Source organism: Entelurus aequoreus, linkage group LG05, assembly GCF_033978785.1.
Source record: "Entelurus aequoreus isolate RoL-2023_Sb linkage group LG05, RoL_Eaeq_v1.1, whole genome shotgun sequence".
Taxonomy (NCBI): domain Eukaryota; kingdom Metazoa; phylum Chordata; class Actinopteri; order Syngnathiformes; family Syngnathidae; genus Entelurus; species Entelurus aequoreus.
The window spans coordinates 41,698,121-41,724,439 of NC_084735.1; the positions used below are offsets into that span (position 1 = coordinate 41,698,121).

Sequence of the window (26,319 nt, forward strand, 5' to 3'; positions counted from 1 at the left end):
GACAACACTGTTTGACATTCATGGTGGTTATTTTATACTGGAAATCCAAACTGTTGTCGGACACTGTTGACATTTGTTGCTATACTGACACCTGGCGATGAAAACGCAAAACTGCAATCTGGGGATAACAAACAGTCTCCTTTGTAGATTCATTTCATCGACATTCATTTCAAGTAGCGCGGCACTTTGCTTTGATTTGAGTCATAAAGTGAATTTCACGACCTTGTATTTTATGAATGAAAGACAAATAAAACATATCAAATGAGATATACAAGGCGGTGCTTACTTTCAGCTTTTAGAGATGGAAACGCTGTAGCTGCCGTATTTTTTTCAAAATAAACGTTATCTTATACGTCACTTCCTGTTGGTTGTTCGCTCACTAGCTTTCTAAATGTAACTGTAAACAATTTCATAGCAAAACATGATCTGGGAGATTCGTCTTACCTATTTACCATGTTTTTCATTTCATTGTTATGGATTTGCCTCAAATATTTTAATATGACTGCGGACAGTATTGCCAATATTATGGTTACTTCAATTGGCTATAAAACAATCAGCAAGTAATAGCACTGTAATATTTTTAAAATCACTTTTGACTGCTGTTTGTATTCCAGTATTAACATATGGTGACTGATAGATGGAAGCGAATGCATGATTGTGTTGTTGACACAAGCTGTGTGTGCACTTGTGTATCTCCAGGCTGCCATTTGTGTTTCTGGATAGACATGCTATATATAATGCAATGACACCTTTTAAAGATCCAGACATGGTGTCACAATTGCATTTTTGACAACAAATGGGACAAAGACACTGTTTTTCAATATACATATATTTTATGATGTTCATCAATATAATAAGACATTGATAGATTTACACTACAAGTACTTTATACAATTTAGTTTTCCATTCAATTTCCTCTCCTCTACGTCGAGTCAACCTTATTTAGTGTCTAATCCCATACCAAATGACAGCACAAGAAAAAACTACCAATAAATAAAAGTAAAGCAAAACAATACAAATGAAATCAACCTGAGAACATTGCCCATGATCCTCCAGTGCAGTCCCTCCAGAAGGCCGGACGAACAGGGGCAATATGGACCTTCATCCCTGGACCCTTGGTCCCAAAACAAAACATATTGGAACCCAAAAAATACAGTATTGTGTGAATACAAACATGTTCTTGACCTTCACCTATCAGTGCTTACACACAACAATTCAAAGACTTTGGGAGTTATTTGTTAACAAACGCCAAAAAATAAAACAAACAAATGTGGAAATCAAACATAAAGCATGCTTTCATATACTACATACTTTCCCATCCAGTGAGTGTTTAGAGACTCAATAGGTTCCCTCCTATAATGCTGCGTTCACCCCATTTGGGAGGGACGTTCCCCACATGTTTAGCTTTGTTAAACAATTGACCCGAAAAATGTTGCTAAGTGTCCCGGATCACCCCCAGATGAAGTGAGCGCAGCTTTGGTTTTTTTTTTTACTTTGAGATAACTGAACAGCTCACGAGGACAGCATCAGATAATATTCTGTACAGCAGAGCTGGTTCCCGAATGATTTGACAACGACAACAAAACGAAAAAAGTGCAACGGTGTTGCCTCTTTTCGTACGAAAAAAGGAAAAGCGACGTGAAAAGAGCAATCGCTTAATTTTCTCCATCGTGACCAAATTAGTTGAGCACTCACAGGACAATAACTTATGGAATAACATATCCTACCCCATTGTTTAGAATACGTTCCGGATTTATAGGACCCCCTGGTAGACTGCTACGGCAAAACAACATAGGACCCCTTACCCTTCAAAATAATGCAAAATTTTGACCAGTAGCTGAAGCTAGACTATGTTTTTACTATAGATGTTGGCAGAAATGGGGGGGGAAAAGCAAAACTGTGCTAATAGTAGTAATATAGATTAAATAAGCTTTTTTAAGGCTTGATACACGAGGTGTGAGGGATTTGAAGCATGCGGTCCTTACGTATGAATTAAGAGTGCTGACTAAGGGTTTTGGTAACCTACTCTTTCCACTTGTTTTTGATAGTGACCGTCAGCACGAGCACAGAAATAAAGGTCTTTGGTTATCTGTTTGTTAGGAAGGCCTGATAACAGGTTAGGGTTGTGGCACTCCGATCTGACCGCTCTAGTGGGCAAGGAAACAAACGTGCCTTCACTAGAGAGATTTAAGCAAGACTAATCTGTCGGGATAAACTGGGGATATTTGTGGGGCAGAGCTATTCTAACACACGCCGAATTGATGTACACATAATTCTGAATAGAGGTGCTTGCAAACATTGAAAGAAAACCCTGCCAAAGCAAAAACACTTGACATAAACTATTGCATGTATGAGGTTATTCACCAGAACACATGAAAATAGAGCAAATCTGAAGCTCTTAAAGTAACCATGCACGGTCCAAACCACATAACTGTTTCACAAGCATTCACCAGTGACGGATAGAACTGCGTTTACAAGTGAAGCCTCCCCCTCCCCCCCCACACCCATCTTGTTGCTTGGCAGTGTATATAACGCACACAGCTGAATTTACAAAAAACACAGCAGACAGAACGTAAAGTGGAACCTATTGTTCTTCTTCACCATGTGTTTCACACAAAAATACACTATAATAAAAATAGAATCTATTACATTTAAAAAAAAACAACAACAATGTCTTCATTATAGGGGCGAACCACCTCAAAAGTTCTAATAAGGAATGCTTTCATGAGATTTGTATTTTAAGAATCTTTAACTGTGAATTACTGATCAAATAAGGCTAAATTTAATGTGCTCTTAAATGGAGAAGCTTGGCTACACAAGCGTCTCATTCCGCCTGCTTGGTTTTGTGCACTACTACCTTCCTTTTACATGAACTAAAAGTAAAGACTAAGGCTTTTAAGTGTTACACGCCTTCAGCTTTGGAAATGATTAGTGTTACACGATGGTGCCATTTTATCCTCCACACAATAGCCTGTTGCTCTGTAAAAACAAATCTTTGTCATTTAACAGCACACTGCTGGCTAATACATTACTTTCACAGTAACATTTACAATTATGTACTGTGAAACATCTTTACAGCAATTTACTGCAACTGCAGAGCTGTGATTTTCCGGTCATTTACAACAAAGTTGCAACTAAACGCTTTAATGTCACAATTGTAATTTTTTAGATCATTACAAACAAGTTAAAACGATATGCTGTAACTTTACAAATGTGTTTTTATAGTAATTTACTGTCTCGTTTTAACGTCATACGCATCATGCGCAATGTAGTTTACGGAACGCCTTAAAAGACAAATCAGTTTGAATTTACAGTAATTTGTTATAGAATATTGAAAATGATCACTCTGAAATATAAGGATATCGTATTTCCTACAGTCATTTGTTGTAAATTTAAAATGAGTTTTGGTTACAGCATTTTACTGAGAAAAAATACTGTTAATTGCAGTAAAATCCTGGTAAATGTTACAGTGTTTTTTTTATAGTTAGCTAACATTAATGACCACTAGCACAAAATAAATGAACATTCTAATCCTGACCCCAAAAATGTACCCTAACACCACGTACCAGTAGTTATTTTCTGTATGTTTTTTTGTTTTTGTTTCATCGCGCACTTTAAAGATACTCACAATTACATGTGCTACAGTAAGAGCATTTGCACTAGACTGCAATGAAGGAATGTTTTCGAAATAAGACACTACGTAATCTTAAAAGAGAGAGAAAAAAAACCAAACATCTACAGACATTGGTCCAACGGTACTATGGCAGTTTTTAAACGATTGGGTGTTTAAGCATGCTGCAAGACAAACAAGGGATATCAGAGAAATTAGATTTAAAGGACTAGGAATAATTTCATGGATTACTTTGTGTTGGATCAATACCACTGATCGTGACTGCTAAGGATTTTGTAAGAGCATGTTCAGGTTTGTGGCCTTTTTTCGATTGACGAGCAACGTACGTTAAGAAACAACATCCCCTTACTTACTGGAAAGCGCAAAAAAAGCACGCACGGGACTGTCGATGAAAACATGCAAGATACATACTTCAATTAACAGGCAGTAGTTGACGCTGAAGCATACAGAAAATTAATACAAAAAATAAAAAATACAAAATGCACGCACACGCACGCACACACCTACAAAACAGTATATTTCAGAATAAAACTCTACAAATGACGAGATATACATCAGTCATGTAACAATTAGCATTACCCATCATTGTGATGTTTTCGGTTGTTGCATCATCACAAGTGTCAGGCTCTCGGTATGGCAGGTTAGAGAAGCCGAGAGGACCCAGACCGGACGCAAGGCCGCACACTCCAAAGGGGAGTGGGCGAATATTTCACGAGGGGGGGTCCAGAGGCGAGATGGTGGAAGTGAGGGAGCCATTAGGCCCTGGAGGGGTTTAGAGGGGTTATTTATACCGAAGCTGACGGGGAAGATACAGCATTATTAACTAATTATTGGTGATTCCTTTTTGTTGTGAGTTTTGGGGTTTTGTTTTATTTCTGTAGCAAGGAAGTTGGGATAAGACTGGGGTAGGAAGCAACTCTTCTTAGGTGCTGAAGTACACTGCAGAAAGAAAGAAATGATACAAACCACAATGTTATTTAATGGTGCAGTCAGGTGTTACACAGAAGTTGGTGGTAGTAAGTTGCTTACCAATAATGACAATGAGCACAATCACACATATCACACCCAGGATAATCATCATCTGTGGACAGAAGATTAAAAGAAGTGGTCAAAAATCTTGTCAAATTTGATTACATTACACAGTTCCTTCATTAGCATTAAAAGATTACAGTTGGTACAAAATGCGGCTGCTAGACTTTTGACAAGAACAAGAAAGTTTGATCATATTACGCCTATACTGGCTCACCTGCACTGGCTTCCTGTGCACTTAAGATGTGACTTTAAGGTTTTACTTCTTACGTATAAAATACTACACAGTCTAGCTCCAGCCTATCTTGCCGATTGTATTGTACCATATGTCCCGGCAAGAAATCTGCGTTCAAAGAACTCCGGCTTATTAGTGATTCCCAGAGCCCCAAAAAAGTCTGCGGGCTATAGAGCGTTTTCTATTCGGGCTCCAGTACTATGAAATGCCCTCCCGGTAACAGTTAGAGATGCTACCTCAGTAGAAGCATTTAAGTCCCATCTTAAAACTAATTTGTATACTCTAGCCTTTAAATAGACCCCCTTTTTAGACCAGTTGATCTGCCGTTTCTTTTCTTTTCTCCTCTGCCCCCCTCACCCTTGTGGAGGGGGGGCACAGGTCCGGTAGCCATGGATGAAGTGCTGGCTGTCAAGAGTCGGGACCCGGGATGGACCGCTCGCCTGTGCATCGGTTGGGGACATCTTTGCGCTGCGCTGCTGACTCCTGCTGGCCCCACTATGGACTGGACTCTCACTATTATGTTAGATCCACTATGGACTGGACTTTCACATTATTATGTCAGACCCACTCGACGTCCATTGCATCTGGTCTCCCCTAGAGGGGGGTGGGGGTCACCGACATCTGCGGTCCTCTCCAAGGTTTCTCATAGTCATTTACATTGATATCTTACTGGGTTGTGAGTTTTTCCTTGCCCTTTTGTGGGCTCTGAACCGAGGATGTCATCGTGGCTTGTGCAGCCCTTAGAGACACTTGTGATTTAGGGCTATATAAATAAACATTGATGGATTGACTGATTTAGGAGGAAACACAAGATTAGGCTCGAAATTCATTAGTTGAAACACTGCTTCCTGCAATCTGCCATAATGTACACCGGAAACAGTTTATTATTTTCATCAAACTCCTGAGTAAATAAAGGTTACAAATATAGACATATGTCGTATTTTCCGGACTGTAAGCCACATCTGTATATAAAACACACCCACAAAATTTTAGAGAGATTTTTTGTTTCATATATTAGCCGCCCCGGACGTTTCACCATTGTGAAATGAAATATTTACATTGAAAGATTTTGTAAATGTATATTTACATACCTTACTGTTTCCAAACAGTGCCTGTAACACGGCAGTAAAACGGCCGTTCAAACAAAACAGAGAACTCATTGATGTCTTTATTCATCCTTTAAATAAGGTTAGAGATGTTTATCAGGATCCCTTTTCCTTGTACTTTGTAAACACTTTTGAGTTTGAACAGTTTTTTGAAATGGACCAATTCAGTACGTTGTTTGATTCTGTGCTTAATCCGTCCCATGATTTAGCCGTAAGTGAAGAAAAATCCATAGATTAGCTGCACCTTTATGTAAGCCACAGGGTTCAAAGCGTGGGGAAAAAGTAGCGGTAGGCATATGTTGCATTCAAAATCCTAATAATTTATTGTGAAAACAAGCTTCTGCAAACTGTTAGTTTTACAGTTTCCATCTGTACTGCATTATTCATGCTCGCATATCGCTAACATGCAATTTGATCCCTCACATTAATTTGCATGACCTTACCTTAGCGTTCTTCCACCAGTATTTATTCTTCAGTTTTGCAGCACTGGTCTCAAACTGAGAGGCTCCAGCCTGCAGGGCATCGGCCCTGTCATCCAGTTCAGACAGCTTCTGATCACGCTCGAGTACCTTGTCCACATTTACACGCATAATATCCACCACCTGAGGAACAAAATATACATATATGTTGCTTACTTAGGGTTTATGGCTTATAAATGTGTCATTCCTAAATGGTCCTTCTGCAGTCCTATTAAAATGACCTCATGAAAATTATCAACATATTTTCTATAAGAAGACAATGAATGTTGCTAAAACATGACTTGTTCTCACCTCGTCCACCTGTGCCTGAGTCTGCTGCAGACGACGGTTGCTGGTGAGGTTGGGAGGCTGATTGCCTCCCTCTGGTGCAGGGGCTCCAGCTGGGGCAGACCTGTGGATGCCGAAGAATAAGAGTTAGTCGGTATATTTCTATGAAAACACATCCAGTTGTTAACAAAAAAATACATTTATAGTGATGTGAATCTTACAACAACTCACGATTCAATTACACTCAAATTCTCGATTCAAAAAAACATTTTTAAGACAAGTTACAAAAATGCAGCAAATCCATATAATGTACACTCACAGTAAGTCAGCGCGGAGTTGGCCAAATAACGTTTTTTAAAAATTGATTCTTGAAAATTTTGAATCGATTCATAATCGTTATTAAATAAGAATTGCGATTCAGAATTGATTTGTTCAAGCACCTCTAACATTTTACTCTATTAGAATCAGGCTTTCAAATTTTCCAAATAATTTGAAGAATCGAAGTTTTAATTCAAAGGATGTTGAACAGGAAATGAAATTAAAATGTGTTGCAATTACGGGAATTCCTGACAGCCAATTGACAGTAAGAAGTTCTAACGTTAAACAACAGGATTTGGCGTAACTACTAAAATTACTTTACAAATAATAATAATAAAATGCTCTCAATTTTGAATACTTGCATTAACTAAGGCAGGGGTGTCAAACTAATTTTAGCTCAGTGCCCGCATGGGGGAAAATCTGTGCACACGAGGGCCGGACTATTAAAATCATGGCATTAAAACTAAAAAATAAAGACAACTTCAGATAGTTTTCTTTGTCTTACTTTGGCCAAAAATAGAACAAACACATTCTGAAAATATTACAATAAAAATATAGAAATAAAAACCTGGCAGCGGTAAAGTTTAGATCAATGAAGGAGAGAAGAAAGTGAATAAATGTTTATGACTGAATAAATGTACATATGCATAAAAATGTGTTGTTGTTTTTTTTTTAAAATGAAATAAGAAAAGTTTATTTATTTTTTTAATTTTTATTTTTTTTAATGAATTTATTAATCAATTCAACAAAACAATACACAACAATACCATAACAATGCAATCCAATTCCAAAACCAAACCCGACCCAGCAACATTCAGAATAGCAATAAACAGAGCAATTGAGAACAATTGAGGACAAACAAACATGACACGGAACAATCTAAAAGTAGTGAAACAAAAATGAATATTATCAACAACAGTATCAATATAGTAACATTTTCAAAATAGCAGTGATTAAAAATCCCTCATTGATATTATCATTAAAAACATTAATAAAAAAATAAAAAAATAACAATAGTGTCACAGTGGCTTACACTTGCATCGCATTTCATAAGCTTGACAACACACTGTGTCCAATATTTTCCACAAAGATATAATAAGTCATATTTTGGTTCATTTAATAGTTAAAACAAATTTAAATAATGGATCCCATATTCCAATATATGACTCATTATTATCTAAACTAAATGCCGTTTTTTCTACTGATATAATCTCCATAGCTTGTGTGTACCAGTCAGTATGAGTTGGACTATCAACATCTATCCATTTTTTTAATATTACCCTTTTTGTTATTATGCATATTGAAAGAAATGCATTTTTACTCTTTGATGACACGTTACTAAATTGATGGAGATCCCCAAGAATACAAGTTTGTGACAACCTTTTAACATTTATGACAACCTTTTTTCAAAACACAATATAGAATGTGAGTTATAACAGGATAATGCATACATTTATCATTTGTTTTTAAAACAGTTACAAAAAAGTGGGACCCCAAAAATGTACTGTGGAACCCAATTTTTATGACTTGATGGGGTCCCTGGGACCCCATTTTGAAAATTCCTAGCACCAACACCGATATAGTATTGGTGCGTGCAAAACAGTGGGCCTGCGGGCCGATCTCTAATACTAATCAAATATCCTCCCGGGTGACTTTGACACCCCTTAACTAAGGCTTTCTGGGATATAACATATTTGACCACCATTTTCAATCATTTGAAAGGTATAATGAACCAATTTTTTTTTTTTAGGAAGAGAATGCTTGTATTTGTAATTGTCAATGAAAAAAGAGTTCAGGATTTAAAATATTATGTGTAAATGAGATTCAAAGTAATATTTGTTTTTTCTCACCTCCACCCATCTGCATATGTCACAACTCCATGACTTAAAAAAAACAAAACTGTTGAAAAACTATTCAAAACTAAACATTTTCTAATACTGTACTCTCTTTGATTTTGTCTATTTTATTTTATGTTGATTTACACTTGTTTTTGATTATGTGTGAAGTCATGGTATTCCTCCTCTCTGAGCTGCCACCTTACCGTGGTAGAGGAGTTTGCGTGTCCCAATGATCCTAAGAGCTATGTTGTCCAGGGGCTTTCATGCCCCATGATAGGGTCTCCCAAGACAAACTGGTCCTAGGTGAGGGATCAGACAAAGAGCAGCTCGAAGACCTCCATGAAGAATAAAAACAAAGGACCCAGATTTCCCAGTGAGAGGTGACGAGCTGGGGTACCAATTCTTGTTGCCCCCCGGCTCAAAGCCTGTACACGTTGGAGTTCAACCCAGTGGACGAGAGGGTAGCCTCCCTCCGCCTTCGGGTGGGGGGACGGGTCCTGACTGTTGTTTGTGCTTACGCACCAAACAGCAGTTCAGAGTACCCACCCTTTTTGGATACACTCGAGGGAGTACTGGAAAGTGCTCCCCCGGGTGATTCCCTTGTCCTACTGGGGGACTTCAACGCTCATGTTGGCAACAACAGTGAAACCTGGAGAGGTGTGATTGGGAAGAATGGCCGCCCGGATCTGAACCCGAGTCGTGTTTTGTTATTGGACTTTTGTGCTCGTCACAGATTGTCCATAACAAACACCATGTTCAAACATAAGGGTGTCCATATGTGTACTTGGCACCAGGACACCCTGGGCCGCAGATCCATGATCGACTTTGTAGTTGTGTCATTGGATTTGCGGCCTCATGTTTTGGACACTCGGGTGAAGAGAGGGGCGGAGCTTTCTACCGATCACCACCTTGTGGTGAGTTGGCTGCGATGGTGGGGGAGGATGCCGGACAGACCTGGCAGGCCCAAACGCATTGCGAGAGTCTGCTGGGAACGTCTGGCAGAGTCTCCTGTCAGAGAGAGTTTCAATTCCCACCTCCGGAAGAACTTTAAACATGTCACGAGGGAGGTGCTGGACATTGAGTCCGAGTGGACCATGTTCCGCACCTCTATTGTCGAGATGGCTGATTGGAGCTGTGGCCGCAAGGTAGTTGGTGCCTGTCGTGGCGGTAATCCTAGAACCCGTTGGTGGACACCGGCAGTGAGGGATGCCGTCAAGCTGAAGAAGGAGTCCTATCGGGTTCTTTTGGCTCATAGGACTCCGGAGGCAGTGGACAGGTACCGACAGGCCAAGCGGTGTGCAGCTTCAGCGGTCGCAGAGGCAAAAACTCGGACATGGGAGGAGTTCGGGGAAGCCATGGAAAACGACTTCCGGACTCTTCGAAGCGATTCCGGACCACCATCCGCTGCCTCAGGAAGGGGAAGCAGTGCACTGTCAACACCGTGTATGGTGCGGATGGTGTTCTGCTGACCTCGACTGCGGATGTTGTGGATCGGTGGAGGGAATACTTCGAAGACCTCCTCAATCCCACCAACACGTCTTCCTATGAGGAAGCAGTGCCTGGGGCATCTGTGGTGGGCTCTCCTTATTTCTGGGGCTGAGGTTGCTGAGGTAGTTAAAAAGTTCCTCGGTGGCAAGGCCCCGGGGGTGGATAAGATCCCCCCGGAGTTCCTTAAGGCTCTGGATGCTGTGGGGCTGTCTTGGTTGACAAGACTCTGCAGCATCGCGTGGACATCGGGGGCGGTACCTCTGGATTGGCAGACTGCGGTGGTGGTTCCTCTCTTTAAGAAGGGGAACCGGAGGGTGTGTTCTAACTATAGTGGGATCACACTCCTCAGCCTTCCCGGTTAGGTTTATTCAGGTGTACTGGAGAGGAGGCTACGCCGGATAGTCGAACCTCGGATTCAGGAGGAACAGTGTACTTCTTGTCCTGGTCGTGGAACTGTGGACCAGCTCTACAGTCTCGGCAGGGTCCTTGAGGGTACATGGGAGTTTGCCCAACCAGTCTACATGTACTTTGTGGACTTGGAGAAGGCATTCGACCGTGTCCCTCGGGAAGTCCTGTGGGGAGTGCTCAGAGAGTATGGGGTATCGGACTGTCTGATTGTGGCCGTTCGCTCCCTGTACGATCAGTGTCAGAGCTTGGTCCGCATTGCCCGCAGTAAGTCGGACACGTTTCCAGTGAGGGTTGGACTCCGCCAAGGCTGCCCTTTGTCAGCGATTCTGTTCATAACTTTTATGGACATAATTTCTAGGCGCAGTCAAGGCGTTGAGGGGATCTGGTTTGGTGGCTGCAGGATTAGGTCTATGCTTTTTGCAGATGATGTGGTCCTGATGGCTTCATCTGGCCACGATCTTCAGCTCTCACTGGATCGGTTCGCAGTCGAGTGTGAAGCGACCGGCATGAGAATCAGCACCTCCAAGTCCGAGTCCATGGTTCTCGCCCGGAAAAGGGTGGAGTGCCTTCTCCGGATTGGGGAGGAGACCCTGCCCAAAGTGGAGGAGTTCAAGTACCTAGGAGTCTTGTTCACGAGTGAGGGAAGAGTGGATCGTGAGATCGACAGGTGGATCGGTGCGGCGTCTTCAGTAATGCGAACGCTATATCGATCCGTTGTGGTGAAGAAGGAACTGAGCCGGAAGGCACAGCTCTCAATTTACCGGTCGATCTACGTTCCCATCCTCACCTCATGAGCTTTGGGTTATGACAGAAAGGACAAGATCACGGGTACAAGCGGCTGAAATTAGTTTCCTCCGCCGGGTGGCGGGGCTCTCCCTTAGAGATAGGGTGAGAAGCTCTGTCATCTGGGCGGAACTCAGAGTAAAGCCGCTGCTGTTCCGCATCGAGAGGAGCCAGATGAGGTGGTTCGGGCATCTGGCCAGGATGCCACCTGAACGCCTCCCTAAGGAGGTGTTTAGGGCAAGTCCAATCGGTAGGAGGCCACGGGGAAGACCCAGGACACGTTGGGAAGACTATGTCTCCCGGCTGGCCTGGGAATGCCTCAGGATCCCCCGGGAGGAGCTGGACGAAGTGGCTGGGGAAAGGAAAGTCTGGGTTTCCCTGCTTAGGCTGCTGCCTAACCCGACCTCGGATAAGCGGAAGAAGATGGATGGATGGATGGATGGATGGTCATGGTATTATTATTATTGTTATCATGAAATATATTCTATTGCGAAACATGATTTTATAATTTATAATTTCATGAAATTCCAATTCTACCTTCTGCAATTTGAATTTGAATTGTTTGTAACCTCAATTAAAATTAAATTCATGGCGTTATACTAGAAGTTGGGAGACATTCTCAATTTGATTTCGGATTTTGCACAATCCTGAATAGGAAAGTAAAGATTAGTCAAACTAATAGAAATATACTGCACACACTATTGGCAAAGCTTTTTGTGTGAAAAGATTTTGGGATTAGGAAGAGTTATTGTGTTCCAAAAGTGCAACGTTTTGTACTTGTAGGAGGATGGAAGGACACATAATCATCCAAAGTCAAGGTGAGACTGTTCAGTGTTTCCCTTATCTATATATTATTATAAAGACTCTGTGATAAGTGCCAGTTACTTCAGTGTGTGTCTGCTAACGGTATGGACTGGTTATGCGTACCACTACTTACTTATCACAGACCAACAGAGGAACATATAACATTTAATGTAGCACAACAAAACAACAACAACAAACAAACTACTTTTTACTGTAATTTGTAAATAATTCAACATGCCTAATTCATTCAGCATTCCACTATAGACAGATTCATATTCACAAATAAATAATAGTTGTGTCTAAGGTACTCCCACTACTGTGTGACAAAACCGTGTACAAAGGTCATCTTAAAACAGACACGCATTACTAATCCTTCAACAATAACAAATCCTATTGGAATGGTGCCAATGGACCATATTAGCTGTCATCTTGCTGCCCATTGGGAATCTTAAGGTGAGATACACAACCACACAACCAATGAGTAATCAAAGAACAATATAGATGTAAAGTAATCATTGCACTAAATGTATTGACTCCTACAATTTTATAATTTGCTGTGTTGCGTTCCACATGGCATGTAATTCACCCACTAAGTTACATTTTAAGATTGAATCTGGAAACAATGGTTTGATGTACAATAATAAAAATATATAGGGCTGCAGCTATCAATTATTTTGGTAATTGAGTAATCTGTTGTTTGCTCGATTAATCGACTAACCAGTTTATAGCCACAATGCGTATTCCAGGGAAAATACTTTAAATAAACAGCGATTTTTTTTGCTTGCTCGATTAAACATTGCGGATACAGTATATTTGACTTAGATCATCCTTTTTTCTCTGTGGAACATTTATTTAGTGATTCAGGATTAGATTATTTCTGTAGTTTGTCCATCATTATACTGTAAATCTTTACTCCTTCATTAATTTTTTCTATTTTTTATTGCACTACTACAAACGCTCTACAAACGCTCTGCAAACGATTAACCCTTCCATAGTAGTTTACAGAACTGGGGGTTCCTGGTTCGAACCCCGGCTTCTGCCATCCTAGTCACGTCCGTTGTGTCCTTTTGAGCAAGACACTCCACCCTTGCTCCTGATGGGTCGCGGTTGGGGTCTTGCATGGCAGCTCCAGTCATCAGTGTGTGTGAATGTGGAAATAGTGTCAAAGCGCTTTTGAGTACCTTGAAGGTGGAAAAGTCATAACCCATTTATTTATTTCCTATTAAAAATTCTTAACACCAGAACAATTAAAACTAGGACGTGAACAAACTATCAGTAATTGCTGAAAAAAAGCTTAATTTCTTTGCTCCTTTGCAGACATGTTGAATTAAAGGCACAATTTACACGGCTGCCTGGAGGGCGTTAACTTTCCAATGTATTTTACAGAGTATATTTTACCCTCTTACGGCTTCTAGAACCTAATGTCGAATCTGCGTTCGTAACACGTGTGCATGCATTAGCTTTGGGTCTTGTTAGTTAATAATAGCTTTTCTAAGTACACAAAGACATTTTACAATGCAACATTTGAATGTATCATAACAACAAAAACATGACTGCAAATTGTTCGTTGCTTCTCTTGGACTGCTTTTGTATGTGTGCACGCGCTCCCTGCACGAACGTGTTGACGAGACCAGGTGAGTGACCGCCGTAAACACCAATAAAAGGCTTTTTGGGCCAGTAAAATTTTTAATACGTACAATACACAATACACAACTTAGTAATTATGAAAAATATAGGCAATTGTAAAATAAATTGGTTCTGTTAAACCACTAAAGGTAACATAAGCTGGCCAATGGTGTTTTTGTTATATTTTTTGCTTTGACAAATTGTGAGCAAGTTGCGAACAGCCCGTTTAAGTTATTGTAAATGATGTTCTTTCTTTATTCACAAACCAAACTATTACCATTGAGCATCGGGCATCAATGGGAACTGGTTCTTACATTCCTATACTCCCAGAACCAGCCAGAATTGTAAACTTCGATTCCTATTTTTGATGCTCAGTACACAAACCAGAAGAATCTGCCACAGAGGTGGCTAATCAGCAAACTATCTATCTCCATACGTCAATAATCAAATAAACTATATTTGTTAGAAGTATTATTATCACTGGAGGTGATCAGCATCGGTTGATTTCACTCATGGATGATCAAATTATGATTGGTATTGCCAGCATAAAACCTGTGAGCTTAACACCCTGATCTTAAACACATAAACAACAGTATATGAGTAAATGGTTTTTATTAGGTTTTTAAAAATAAAAAAATAAAGTGACACCATTGTGAAAGTGTAATCTTGTGGATTATATATTTAAGTTCAAAAGACTGAAATTTCAGTTCCTCAAATTAGTCTCAGAGCGGCAATCAAACACACACGTCAACTGAGGAAGACTACGACAAAGCAGCAACGTGTAACAATATATCAAATAATAAATTAATTAAGTATATATCAATATATGTATTGCTCGAAAGGCACAACTGTTGTCCTGCTGTGTAGCTCAGACCTACTTCCGGCTCCTGTCTGGTTAATGTAGTATATAAATATTTAGCAACGCACAATCACCCTGACGTCCTAGTTTCCACGTATTTAACATTTACTTATGAAGGGTAAAGCAATTAAGAGCACGTTTTCATTTGCAATGCTAATCTAGAAAAGAGGCAGCATTGTCAAGTCAGAGGTGTTAGTCTGATTATCATTTCTCATTTACCATCAAAAATAACCGCTATAGATCACTTTCCACAGTTCACAAATGCTCTTAACATCGCAGACACTATCAAATGAGGACGTATTTCTGTAATTATAAGTAATTATTACTATTATTTATTATAATAAAACAGTACAGTAATTTGACAATGAGCTCTAAGTATGTCGTCTAGTATCTACTTTTAAATCTGCATGGCATAAAGCGAGTAAATCATCAATAAAGTATTTGCTTTCTAATTGTTGTTGAAATTCTGTGCTTTTTGAGGTTAAGGTTACAAGGAACACATACAATCACAAGTTGATACAATGTTATTGACAAAAATATTGCAACTTTTGCCGCAACTTGCTGAAAAATCTGCTAAAATTTCAGGCAATTACAGCTGCAACAATGCACAAAAAAATCCTGATATTTTTACACTGCTGGAAAACAGCCCCACGAGAAATTCATAGTAAAATTTGGACTGTGCCCCTTGGAAAAAAAAAGCGTAATTGTTGGGAACTAGAATCGAAACTAGGAACTGGAACTACAATCGTTCAAATTCAAACGGTGCTCAACCCTATTTACCACAGACAGTAAATACCATCTGTTAAAAATACTAGGGATGTAACGATATGAACATGTCATACCATGGTTATTGTTACCAAAATTATCACGGTTATCATTATTAGTGTAGTATTGTTGAATGTGCTCAAAAGTACTTATCCACGCTACCCTTTTCAGCGGTCTGTGAACGCACTGTAAAAACACCTCTGTCTCATATATAATTCTGATTAAAAAATGATCACTCTGTCCTAAAAGAGCACTCAGATAGCAATGTGTTTATACAAGTTTATTGGGGAATATCGTTTCTTAATGGGGAAAGACGTTAATGACTCTTGTGTTCATGATAGCACTTAAGCAAGTGAGCTAGCGCCAGTTAGTGCATGAGTTTATCAAGTGCGGTTATCAATCATGTTTTTGATCATTTTAATTCAAAACTGTAATGCTAACTGTCGGGAGGGCTACACAATCAATCAATACTGAGATTGTATTTAGTGCAATAAATGCCTGCAAGAGGTTGAAGTTTTCCAATATTTAAGTGACAGACATGCTCGCCAAACAGAATTGTTGAGCCTACCGTTTGTTTGTCTCTCGCTTCAAACAGGGAGAAAGACGTCTCACTTTCTGTATCGCGCTCAACACGTGTTTATTTGCCAGTAAAATTAATTGAAAGCAGTGAGCCCTCTTTTCAGTCATTCACAATCTTTGTTTCGGTGGGTGGAGAGCGGGGCACCAGCTTTACACAGACACACACGCATGCAAACACACACACACAGGAAGCACAGATAGCCTCCCTACTCACGACGCCTGTGAGAAGTGCCGCACAGTAACACAAATTAGGAGGAAAAATATGATTGCAAAGGCAAATGTCCTGTTGTAAAATTTCAGCTTCAAATTGGATGGACAACGCGTACAAACGAGTGAGAATGCCGTGATCCAAAATGACAATAAACAAAAAGACAACGTTCGACCACGTTTTTACGCCATGATCCAAGATGACAATAAACAAAAAGACAACGTTCGACCACGTTTTTACAACTGGAAAAAAAAAAAAACTTTAATATGTTCAATATTTATTTAAGTTGAATTTTTATTTACAAAACTTAGAGGGTATTTGATTTTTTTGTTGTTGTTTACTTATTTAGGATAACAAAATTATTTACCTTCCAAAAACAGTATAATGGTGAACCATTCTACAGTAACGAGAAATACAAGTTTATGGCGTGGCTCGGTTGGTAGAGCGGCTGTGCCAGCAACGTGAGGGTTCTTGGTTCAATCCCCAGCTTCCAACCATCCTAGTCATGTCCGTTGTGTCCTTGAACAAGACACTTCACTCTTGCTCCTGATGGGTCGTGGTTAGGGCCTTGCATGGCAGCTCCCGCCATCAGTGTGTGAATGTGTGTATAAAGGGGTGAATGTGGAAATAGTGTCAAAGCGCTTTGAGTACCTCAAAGGTAGAAAAGCCCCATGCAAGTAAAACTCATTTACCATTTATATCCTTTTAAATGGTTACTTGCAAAATATATAAAATATAAAATTATTTTATAAACACTGCATTGTTTTTATCGGTTATTTCTTCAGGTTAAGAGCAGAATGTACGGACACAATTTCTGAGTCTGTCTGCATAAATTCAAATCTTTTTAGGTAAATTATCAATCAATCAATCAAATTACTACATATTGACACCAAGGCCGCGGAACAGAGACACACGGCAGTCTTACACACACACATGCATCCACCAAAAAATATACGCCACACGCACATACCCCACCCCCTATCCAATGCCTTAGACGCGAATCCCTTAGGGGTGATGGACGGCTGGGCAGCGTCTGAAGAGCTGCAGCCTGCCAACGTAGCCCCCACTCCCTCTCCTGTTGCTAGATATCTCGATATGTATGTTGTGATATGTATATGTGTTTTGCTATGGAGGGTTTTTCCCACTCCAGACTGGGCCCCTTGTATTTTTTTACTCATCCTTCCCCAGCGTTTACCTTTTTTCCCATCTTTTACGGGAGCGCCTTGTGGCGACCCATCAGCATTCCTGTTCTGTAACCCTGTACACTGTTTGTCTAATCTTGAACGTGTTTGTGCTGCAATGACAATAAAGACCTACCTACCTACCTACCTACCTACCTACCTACCTACCTACCTACCTACCTTGTTCTAATGTGTAGAATAATATGTTGATTGACAGTCTAAAAGTATGTCCTCCTTCACTTGTTATTTTCTCAGTTTTATGCATTCTTATGTATAAAATAATAAAAATAGCACATTGAATCACACTTGTACAGAGCCCCTAAAGGGACATGGAAGGAAAAAAATGTTTTGCGAGATCTTGCAATAGTTTTTGCGAGATCTCACAAAGGTTTGTTTTCCTATGTCAGTGAACCGGAAGTAAAACGGACACAGCGATGGTGAACCGGAAGTGAAACAGACCAAGCGATGGAGGAGCCTACTCATCATCCATGGGAGAAGTTTATTGATTTCTATTTTAGTATTGGCCTAACATATAAAGACATCAATTGTATTATAGTCCCACAACAGAGCACAGATGGTGGGTAGGCTCCCGCTCCTCCATCGCTGTGTCTGTTTTACTTCCGGTTCACTGACATAGGAAAAAAACCTTTTGCGAGATCTCGCAAAAAGCAAAAACATCCATGTCCTTTTAAGGCAGACCTGGGCAAATTAAGGCCCAGGGGCCACATGCGGCCTGTTAAGCTTTTCAATCTGGCCCACCGGACATTCCCAAATATTTTTTAAAATATTTTTTAGATGGAAAGTGCAGCTGCCATTATGATGTGCAGTGATGTTTTCAAATGACCGTAAGTCTTGAACTATACAAAGTATGTCAATGGTTGGAATTGGTGCTTTTGCCTGATATACTAGTTACTGTGGTCATCTAATTAGTTACTATGGTCATCTAAGTCACAGCAGCTCAGACGAGGCACCAAGCAGTGTGGGTGGGGAGCGTTTCCACAGAGTGTTTCCAGAGCAGCTAGCCTGAAATGTGGGTGTCAGGGACAGACGCGAAAGGAGATTTTTACAACAAAGTTCTAAAGCTTAGTGACATATCAGATGTATCAGATTGTAGGTGGGTTTTTTTTTTTACTCTTCGCGTTCATATTTTGCTGTTTGTTGCATTTTTGTTGCGTTTGGATTGATTGCAAAGTATATCAATCGAGAGAGGGTGTGTGACGTTCATACGTTGTCAATATTCAGTGTTTTATTGTAAATCTCACAGTCTTTATTTTCATGTACATTCTGGGTGTCTCATTCAGTAAAAAAAATTAAAAATTCCATTCCGTTTTTTAAGGCGGTCTGTCATAGCGTTTTTAGCATTCAGACATTATTGTGAGGTTTTGTATTAGTGTTCCTAAAAATAGATATACCCCAGACACATTTTTCTCTAAATTTGGCCTCCCGAGTCAAAATAATTGCCCACGCCTGCTTTAGGGGCTCCGTACATTTGCAAATTTGGAGAGGAAAATCGCAATTAGATTTTTTCTCAAATCGTTCACCCTATACCACGGTTATCATTAATACCTTTTATCGTTACACCCCTAAAACATACCATTACCAAAAGAAAATTCAAAATGCCAATTAATCATATGTGTAACAGCAATCAACAACTAATTCAACACATATTATTCCAGCTTGAAGCTTGTAAGAACACCTGGCCTTATACACTGGCTTGGCAAAGGTGTCATATTGCTCTCTCTACAGTCCACCGCCAATGTCAGATTGAACTATGAAGCTAAATATACGCAGCCCCCTTTAGACCTTTAAAAATAGTCTGGTCTCGTTAAGCTTCCATTAAATAAATGGCTCTGGCAAATATATACTATATATAGATGTACTTTTATCGTCCGGCGTATACAACTAACTGGATTTTTTGGATGCTGGCTTGTCATCAGCAGAGTGCGTGACTTTCAGCACTGGAGAGAGACACATTTCAGCACTGGACAGCTCTTCTCCAGTCTGGACCAGAATGAGTTTTCTGCTTTGGTGACCTGCAACCTTCAAGTCTTTAAACCCTGCATTGCTTTCATTTCCAGCTTGACAACCAGGGCCATGCCCACCTGACATCCAGTAAAACATCACGTTTCACGGCCAGTAAATACGCTGACAGCATCGAGGGTGGGGAGGCAAAAAATGGAGGAAGGATGACCAAATACTGCTACAAGGCAAACAATAAGGGGTACTAACATAGAAGACTACAATATTAGGGGGTGTTTTAGTGCTTGTTTGTTTTTTGTACAAACAGACAAGCCACACATTTTGTTCATTATCTTTTCGACGATAGAGAGGCTAGGCTACCCACCACCTCCCTGCTGGAGGGTCCACAAACCAAAGTAGGCCCAGGCCTGATTTACAGCTAATACACATGTTTATTCAACATTTTCACAAAAAAAAACACGTCAAATTATTCAAGTGACTTCTACCATGCAAAAAGGCTACATCCAAAAATATGTCCTTAATGTTTCTGCAAATGTCTCCGCCTGAGATGCACCCTTCTGGGAAATGTTCGACAAAGGCACACCAAATAATAACGTTTTTATTCATATGGATTGTCATTATTATGCAGTTACTAGGTGAATTAACGCGTCACAGACGATATGTCCTTTCACACAGAACCGGTCCGAACTGGTAACTGGTAGGAAAAATACGTGCGTGCTGGCTGCCGCGAGCCGCAGGACACGATAAAAGAAGCCAATACAAAAAAGACGTTACGGCTTTTAAAAAAATGTTATTTCAACAAGATTAAACACAAAACGGGCTTGTGTGCGCTTCAAGGTTAGACCGAAGCCTGCTTTGATCATCGTTTAAGACATAAAACCCCAAGCAGACGAACGCCATTTTTTTGGTGTTAAGGTGCTTTCAGGTAGGTTAGTACACAGCAACAAAGAAGCAGAAAGGATGCAGTACTTACATTTTTTTGCGGTAGTGTTGGCAGCTGAGCTGAAATCCGGGCTGGAAATGTTAGCGTGTGCTAAGTGGCTGGCAGATGGACGTGGATTGCCTTCTCTCGCCTCTGGCAACCTTTGGATGCTTAGCGTGGCGCTTCCCTGCCTATATAGCCGAGGAGGGGCACTGTCTTCTATCCGCCGACGAGGTCTGCTCTTTTAGTAAGATGTCGCCCTTTCGTCGTTGACCGGTAACAACAGAAGGCGACAAGAGACGACGGTCGGAGCAGCAATGAAGGTATAAGAGACACGTTGGATTAGCTGGACAGAGACGGCTCGGTGACGTCATTCGCGGTCAAAATGGGTGGCCGGAGATTACTAGTGAGCCGTTTTAATACTCGAAACAAGCCCGTTTTCAAGAGTACATGTTTGTATTGACACGTTAGGTGTTTTTTTTACCCACAATGTGCGTGTCGTATGAATGGTGGAGTTGAACGCTCACATAAAGAAGCTTATTTTGAGCTTCAGAGGATCTGTCAACAAAATGGCGTGCCGAGGGAGGGGGCGTGGCCAACAGCGCAGTCATTTCATTTCGTTTCAGAAGTCACCTGAAAGCTTTTACACAAAGGTTTTCAAAACTTTATTAAAGTGCTGAAGCTGCTGTATTTCACTGGTTCAAAATACATTTGAACCAATACTCCATCAGTGTTAGTGCTAGGAATTTTCAAAATGGGGTTCCAGGGACCCCCATCAAGTGATAAAAATGGAGTCCCTCCATCCATCCATCCATCCATCCATCTTCTTCCGCTTATCCGAGGCCGGGTCGCGGGGGCAGCAGCCTAAGCAGGGAAGCCCAGACTTCCCTCTCCCCATCCACTTCGTCCAGCTCCTCCCGGGGGATCCCGAGGCATTCCCAGGCCAGCCGGGAGACATAGTCTTCCCAACGTGTCCTGGGTCTTCCCCGTGGCCTCCTACCATTTGGACATGCCCTAAACACCTCCCTAGGGTGGCGTTCGGGTGGCATCCTGACCAGATGCCCGAACCACCTCATCTGGCTCCTCTCGATGTGGAGGAGCAGCAGCTTTACTTTGAGCTCCTCCCGGATGGCAGAGCTTCTCACCCTATCTCTAAGGGAGAGCCCCACCACCCGGCGGAGGAAACTCATTTCGGCCGCTTGTACCCGTGATCTTGTCCTTTCGGTCATAACCCAAAGCTCATGACTATAGGTGAGGATGGGAACGTAGATCGACCGGTAAATTGAGAGCTTTGCCTTCCGGCTCAGCTCCTTCTTCACCACAACGGATCGATACAGCGTCCGCATTACTGAAGACGCCGCACCGATCCGCCTGTCGATCTCACGATCCACTCTTCCCTCACTCGTGAACAAGACTCCTAGGTACTTGAACTCCTCCACTTGGGGAAGGGTCTCCTCCCCAACCCGGAGATGGCATTCCACCCTTTTCCGGGCGAGAACCATGGACTCGGACTTGGAGGTGCTGATTCTCATCCCAGTCGCTTCACACTCGGCTGCGAATCTATCCAGTGAGAGCTGAAGATCCTGGCCAGATGAAGCCATCAGGACCACATCATCTGCAAAAAGCAGAGACCTAATCCTGCAGCCACCAAACCGGATCCCCTCAACGCCTTGACTGCGCCTAGAAATTCTGTCCATTAAAGTTATGAACAGAATCGGTGACAAAGGGCAGTCCTGTGGAGAAAAATGGAGTCCCACAGGACATTATTGGGGTCCCACTTTTTTGTTACCATTTTGAAAGCAAATGATAAATGTCCTGTTATCCTGTTATACCTCACATTCTATATTGTGTTTTGGAAAAAGGTTGTCAAAAACGTTAATTCATTAAATAAAATAATACAAAAGAAAACTTTAATGTATTTTTAAATTTTATTTTATGCATTGTTAATCTGTTCAGTTATAAACATTCATTCACTTTCTTCTTTCCTTCATGGATCTAAACTTTACCACTGCCGGTATTTTTTTCTATATTTTCATTGTAATATTTCCAGAATGTGTTTGTTCTACTTTTGGCCAAAGTAAGACAAAAAAAAAACTATCTGAAGTTGTCTTTATTTTTTTGTTTTAATGCCATGATTTTAATAGTCCGGCCCGCGTGTGCACAGATTTTCCTCCATGCGGCCCCTGAGCTAAAATGAGTTTGACACCCCTGCCCCAGTGGCTCCCTGGAGCATTTTTAAAAAAGGATTGAAACTTGTTTAAGTATGTTTTTTGTTTGAGCACAAACATGACAGAAACCTTCCCAATTGTTAGAAAGCCCACTGTGTAATATGTTTGTGTGTCTGCTTCACTGATGAGAGTATTTGGTGAACATGGTTTTGTCTTACTAATTTCGGCGGCTCTTGAACTCACCATCGTGTGGACTGTGACGCTACAATTTGTTTACTTGTAAAATCGTCCGCGCCTTCTTTGTCTCATTTGGTTTTGTCTCATTTTGTCCACCAAACGTTTTATACTGTGCGTGAATGCACAAAGGTTCGCTTTGTTGATGTTATTGACTTGTTGGAGTGCTGATCAGGCATATTTGGTCAGTGCATGACTGCAAGCTAATCAATGCTAACATACTATTTTGGCTAGCTGTATGTACATATTGCATCATTATGCCTCATTTTTTGATAGTAGGCTAATATAGCTAATATAGACACTTACATCATGTGTTGCCGTCATTTTAACACTTATATACTATAAGACTTTTAAAGTAATTTTGATAGTAGGCTATTATAGCCAATATAGACAATTACATCATGTGTTGTCTTCATTATAACACCTATATAAGACTTTTAAAGTCATTTTGATAGTAGGCTAATATAGCTAATATAGACACTTACACCATGTGTTATCTTCATTATAACACTTATATAAGACTTTTAAAGTCATTTTGATAGTAGGCTAATGTAGCTAATATATACACTTATGTCGTGTGTTGCCTTCATTATAACACTTATATAGGCTTTTAATTTTTTGCGGCTCCAGACAAATTCGTTATTTGTATTTTTGGGTTGCCGACCCCTGGATTAGGGTTACAAAGAACACATACAATTAAAAGTTGATGCAATGTTATTGAAAAAAAAGCCTCAAAACATTGCAACTTTTGCTGCACTTGCTGAAAAAGCTGTGGCAAATTCTGGCGATTAGAGCCGCAACAAATCCACAAAAAACATCCTAATATTTATACACAGCTTGAAAACAGCCTCGTGAGAAATGTATAGTATATTTTTGACTCAGAATCGAGAATCTTTGGGAACTACAATCAAAACTATAATCGGAACCAGAATCGTCCAAATTCAAACGGTGCCCATCGCTAATTACCACTGACAGTTAATATCTTCTTCTAAATATACTAGGGATGTAACTATGTGAACATTTCATATCACGGTTATTGTGACCCAAATTATCATTGTTAGCGCAGCATTGTTGAATGTGCTGAAAAATACTTAAACACACTGAAGCCATTAAAACAAGTTACAAAAACAAAATACTAAAATAAATAGACACTGTTATGAAGTCCACTATTTTGCCTGTTTTGTGTTTCATATGCTTCCCTAATAAGAGTGTTCTCGTTGTGGCATCCTACGCTGTTCAGCAGTCCTTGATCGCATTGTAAAAACACTTGCGTCTCAAATTCCTCTGAGTATATAACGGTCACTCTGTCCTAAAAGAGTACAGCTTGTAGGTTCAATGTGCACAATTGAAGATTAGTTGCTCAGACAGTAATGTGTTTTATACAAGTTTAGATTGGGGTATGCCGTTTCCTAATGGGGAAAGAAGTTAATGACTCTTGTTTTCATGTTAGCATTTAAGCTAGTGAGCTAGCGCCAGTCCGTCTGTGAGTTTATCAAAGTGCGGTTATCAATCACGTTTTTCTTCATTTGACTTCAAAAGAGTAATACTAATTGTGAGGAGTTTTACCACGGTAGGGCTGTACAATTAGGTTTTAATTAGTGCGATAAATAACTGACAGAGTCTGAGGTTTTCCAGCAAGGTTTTTTTTTCTCCGCGTTTTTTATTAAAATGCTGCCTTTATCTTCGTTGTCTGTCAAATCGAGCTGCTTTGTCAAAAAGAGCTACCCAACGCTACTGAGGATACACACACATGCGCATCAATGCTCAAGTTTTCCTAGAAACAAATGAAAATCAAAATCAACTACTTTGTGTAGACTTACCTCATGCAGACTTTGTCACTCCCACTACAAGTAAGTAATTATTTTAAATTATATTTAATGTATTGTGTTTTCTGACCAGTGAGCCTGTAGAGATCAGGGTTGCCCAAACTTTTTCCACTGATTGTCCCAAACTGACGAATCAAAGGGTGCATTTTGGAAGTTTACACCTTCAAAACAAATATATTGATTTTTTTTTAAAGAACTACAAACTTGCAATTGTGTGTGAATGCTGAAGAGCCAACGCTGAACTGAAATGCTAAGAGTTAGCACGCTAGCCAGATAGCGTCAAGTAACAAAAAAATGAGCCAACAAAGTTAGTATGCTACAGTACTCTGCTAACATGCTAAAAATAGCATAATTACAGTTAGCATTAGTGAAATACCAAAATATATGACACTGAGGTGTAAACCTGCCAAATTAGACTTACACTTAGACTTAGACAAACTTTAATGATCCACAAGGGAAATTGTTCAACACAGTAGCTCAGTTACAATGATGGAAAGTGTAAGGATGGAAAGGACAATGCAGGTATAAATAGACTAATATAGCGATAACAAATCTAACATATATACGAATATATACATAATATGTGTACATAATATTATATATATACAGATACATTATATTATGTCTATAACATATATACAATATATACCAATGACCATGTACAATATTACAGTATATGTGACAACAGCAGCATAAAATAGAGAGTAGATCCAGCAGGAAATAGAAAATAGACATTAGAAACAAAGAGAAGTAGCTAACATGTCAGGTGTCAGGTAATAGGCAGATTTCATCTATTGCTGTATGGCGAGTGATTATACAGCTGGATGGAGTGTGGAATGAAGGAGTTCTTGGATCGCACTGTGCGGGAAGGAAGTTGAAGGAGCCTGTTGGAGTATGAGCTGAGCTGTCCCTTAATTGTAAGGTGGAGTGGGTGGGCAGGATTGTCCATGATGGCGAGCAGTTTGTCCAGTGTCCTCCTATCCCTCACTGACACAAACGCCTCCAACTGCGTGCCAATAGTTTGGCCGGCTTTCCGGATCAGTTAATCAATCCGGTTTGAGTCCCTTTTGCTGGTGCTGCTACCCCAACCAACCACTGCAAAGTACAGTGCACTGGCCACAACAGACTGAAACAAGATCTCCAACAGCTTGCTGCACACATTAAAGGACCTAAGCTTCCTCAGGAAAAAGAGTCTGCTCATTCCCTTCTTGTAAACAGCTTTGCAGTTGTCCTTCCAGTCCAGTCTGCTGTTCAAGTGGACTCCCAGGTACTTGTACTGCTCCACTACTGCCACCTCCCGGCCCTAGATCTTAATGGGCTCCACCGGGGTCACTCTCTTCCTGAAGTCGATGACCAGCTCCTTGGTCTTGTCCACATTAAGGACCAGATGGTTCGCCTGAGACCACTCCACAAAGTCAGCGATCAGTGTCCTGTACTCCAATTCCTGTCCCTCTCTGATACACCCGACCACAGCAGAGTCGTCAGAGTATTTCTGCAGGTGGCAGGACCTGGAACTATACTGGAAGTCTGAGGTGTACAGGGTGAACAGGAAAGGAGACAGGACGGTCCCCTGTGGAGCACCTAC

The 26,319-nt window shown here is 40.6% G+C and overlaps 2 protein-coding genes across 4 annotated transcripts in view; one reads left to right on the forward strand and one right to left on the reverse strand.

Moving 5' to 3' along the window:
* Positions 1 to 811: 811 nt before the first annotated feature.
* Positions 812 to 20,985, reverse strand: LOC133650635 (vesicle-associated membrane protein 2). Its single transcript, XM_062048126.1, has 5 exons — positions 20,558 to 20,985; positions 6,772 to 6,871; positions 6,445 to 6,603; positions 4,661 to 4,712; positions 812 to 4,570 (listed from the first exon to the last, which is right to left on the reverse strand). Coding segments are annotated over exons 1-5 (330 nt in total). The 5' UTR covers positions 20,560 to 20,985; the 3' UTR covers positions 812 to 4,553.
* Positions 20,379 to 26,319, forward strand: part of tmlhe (trimethyllysine hydroxylase, epsilon) — an 86,831-nt gene continuing 80,890 nt past the window's right edge. The window contains exon 1 of one of the 3 annotated variants that reach the window (XM_062048122.1): positions 20,379 to 20,509. The gene's annotated coding sequence lies outside the window, so the exon portion shown is untranslated. Of the gene's footprint in view, positions 20,510 to 20,552; positions 20,830 to 26,319 lie in introns of those variants that run through there. The other 2 variants (XM_062048121.1, XM_062048120.1) reach the window with 2 other exon arrangements.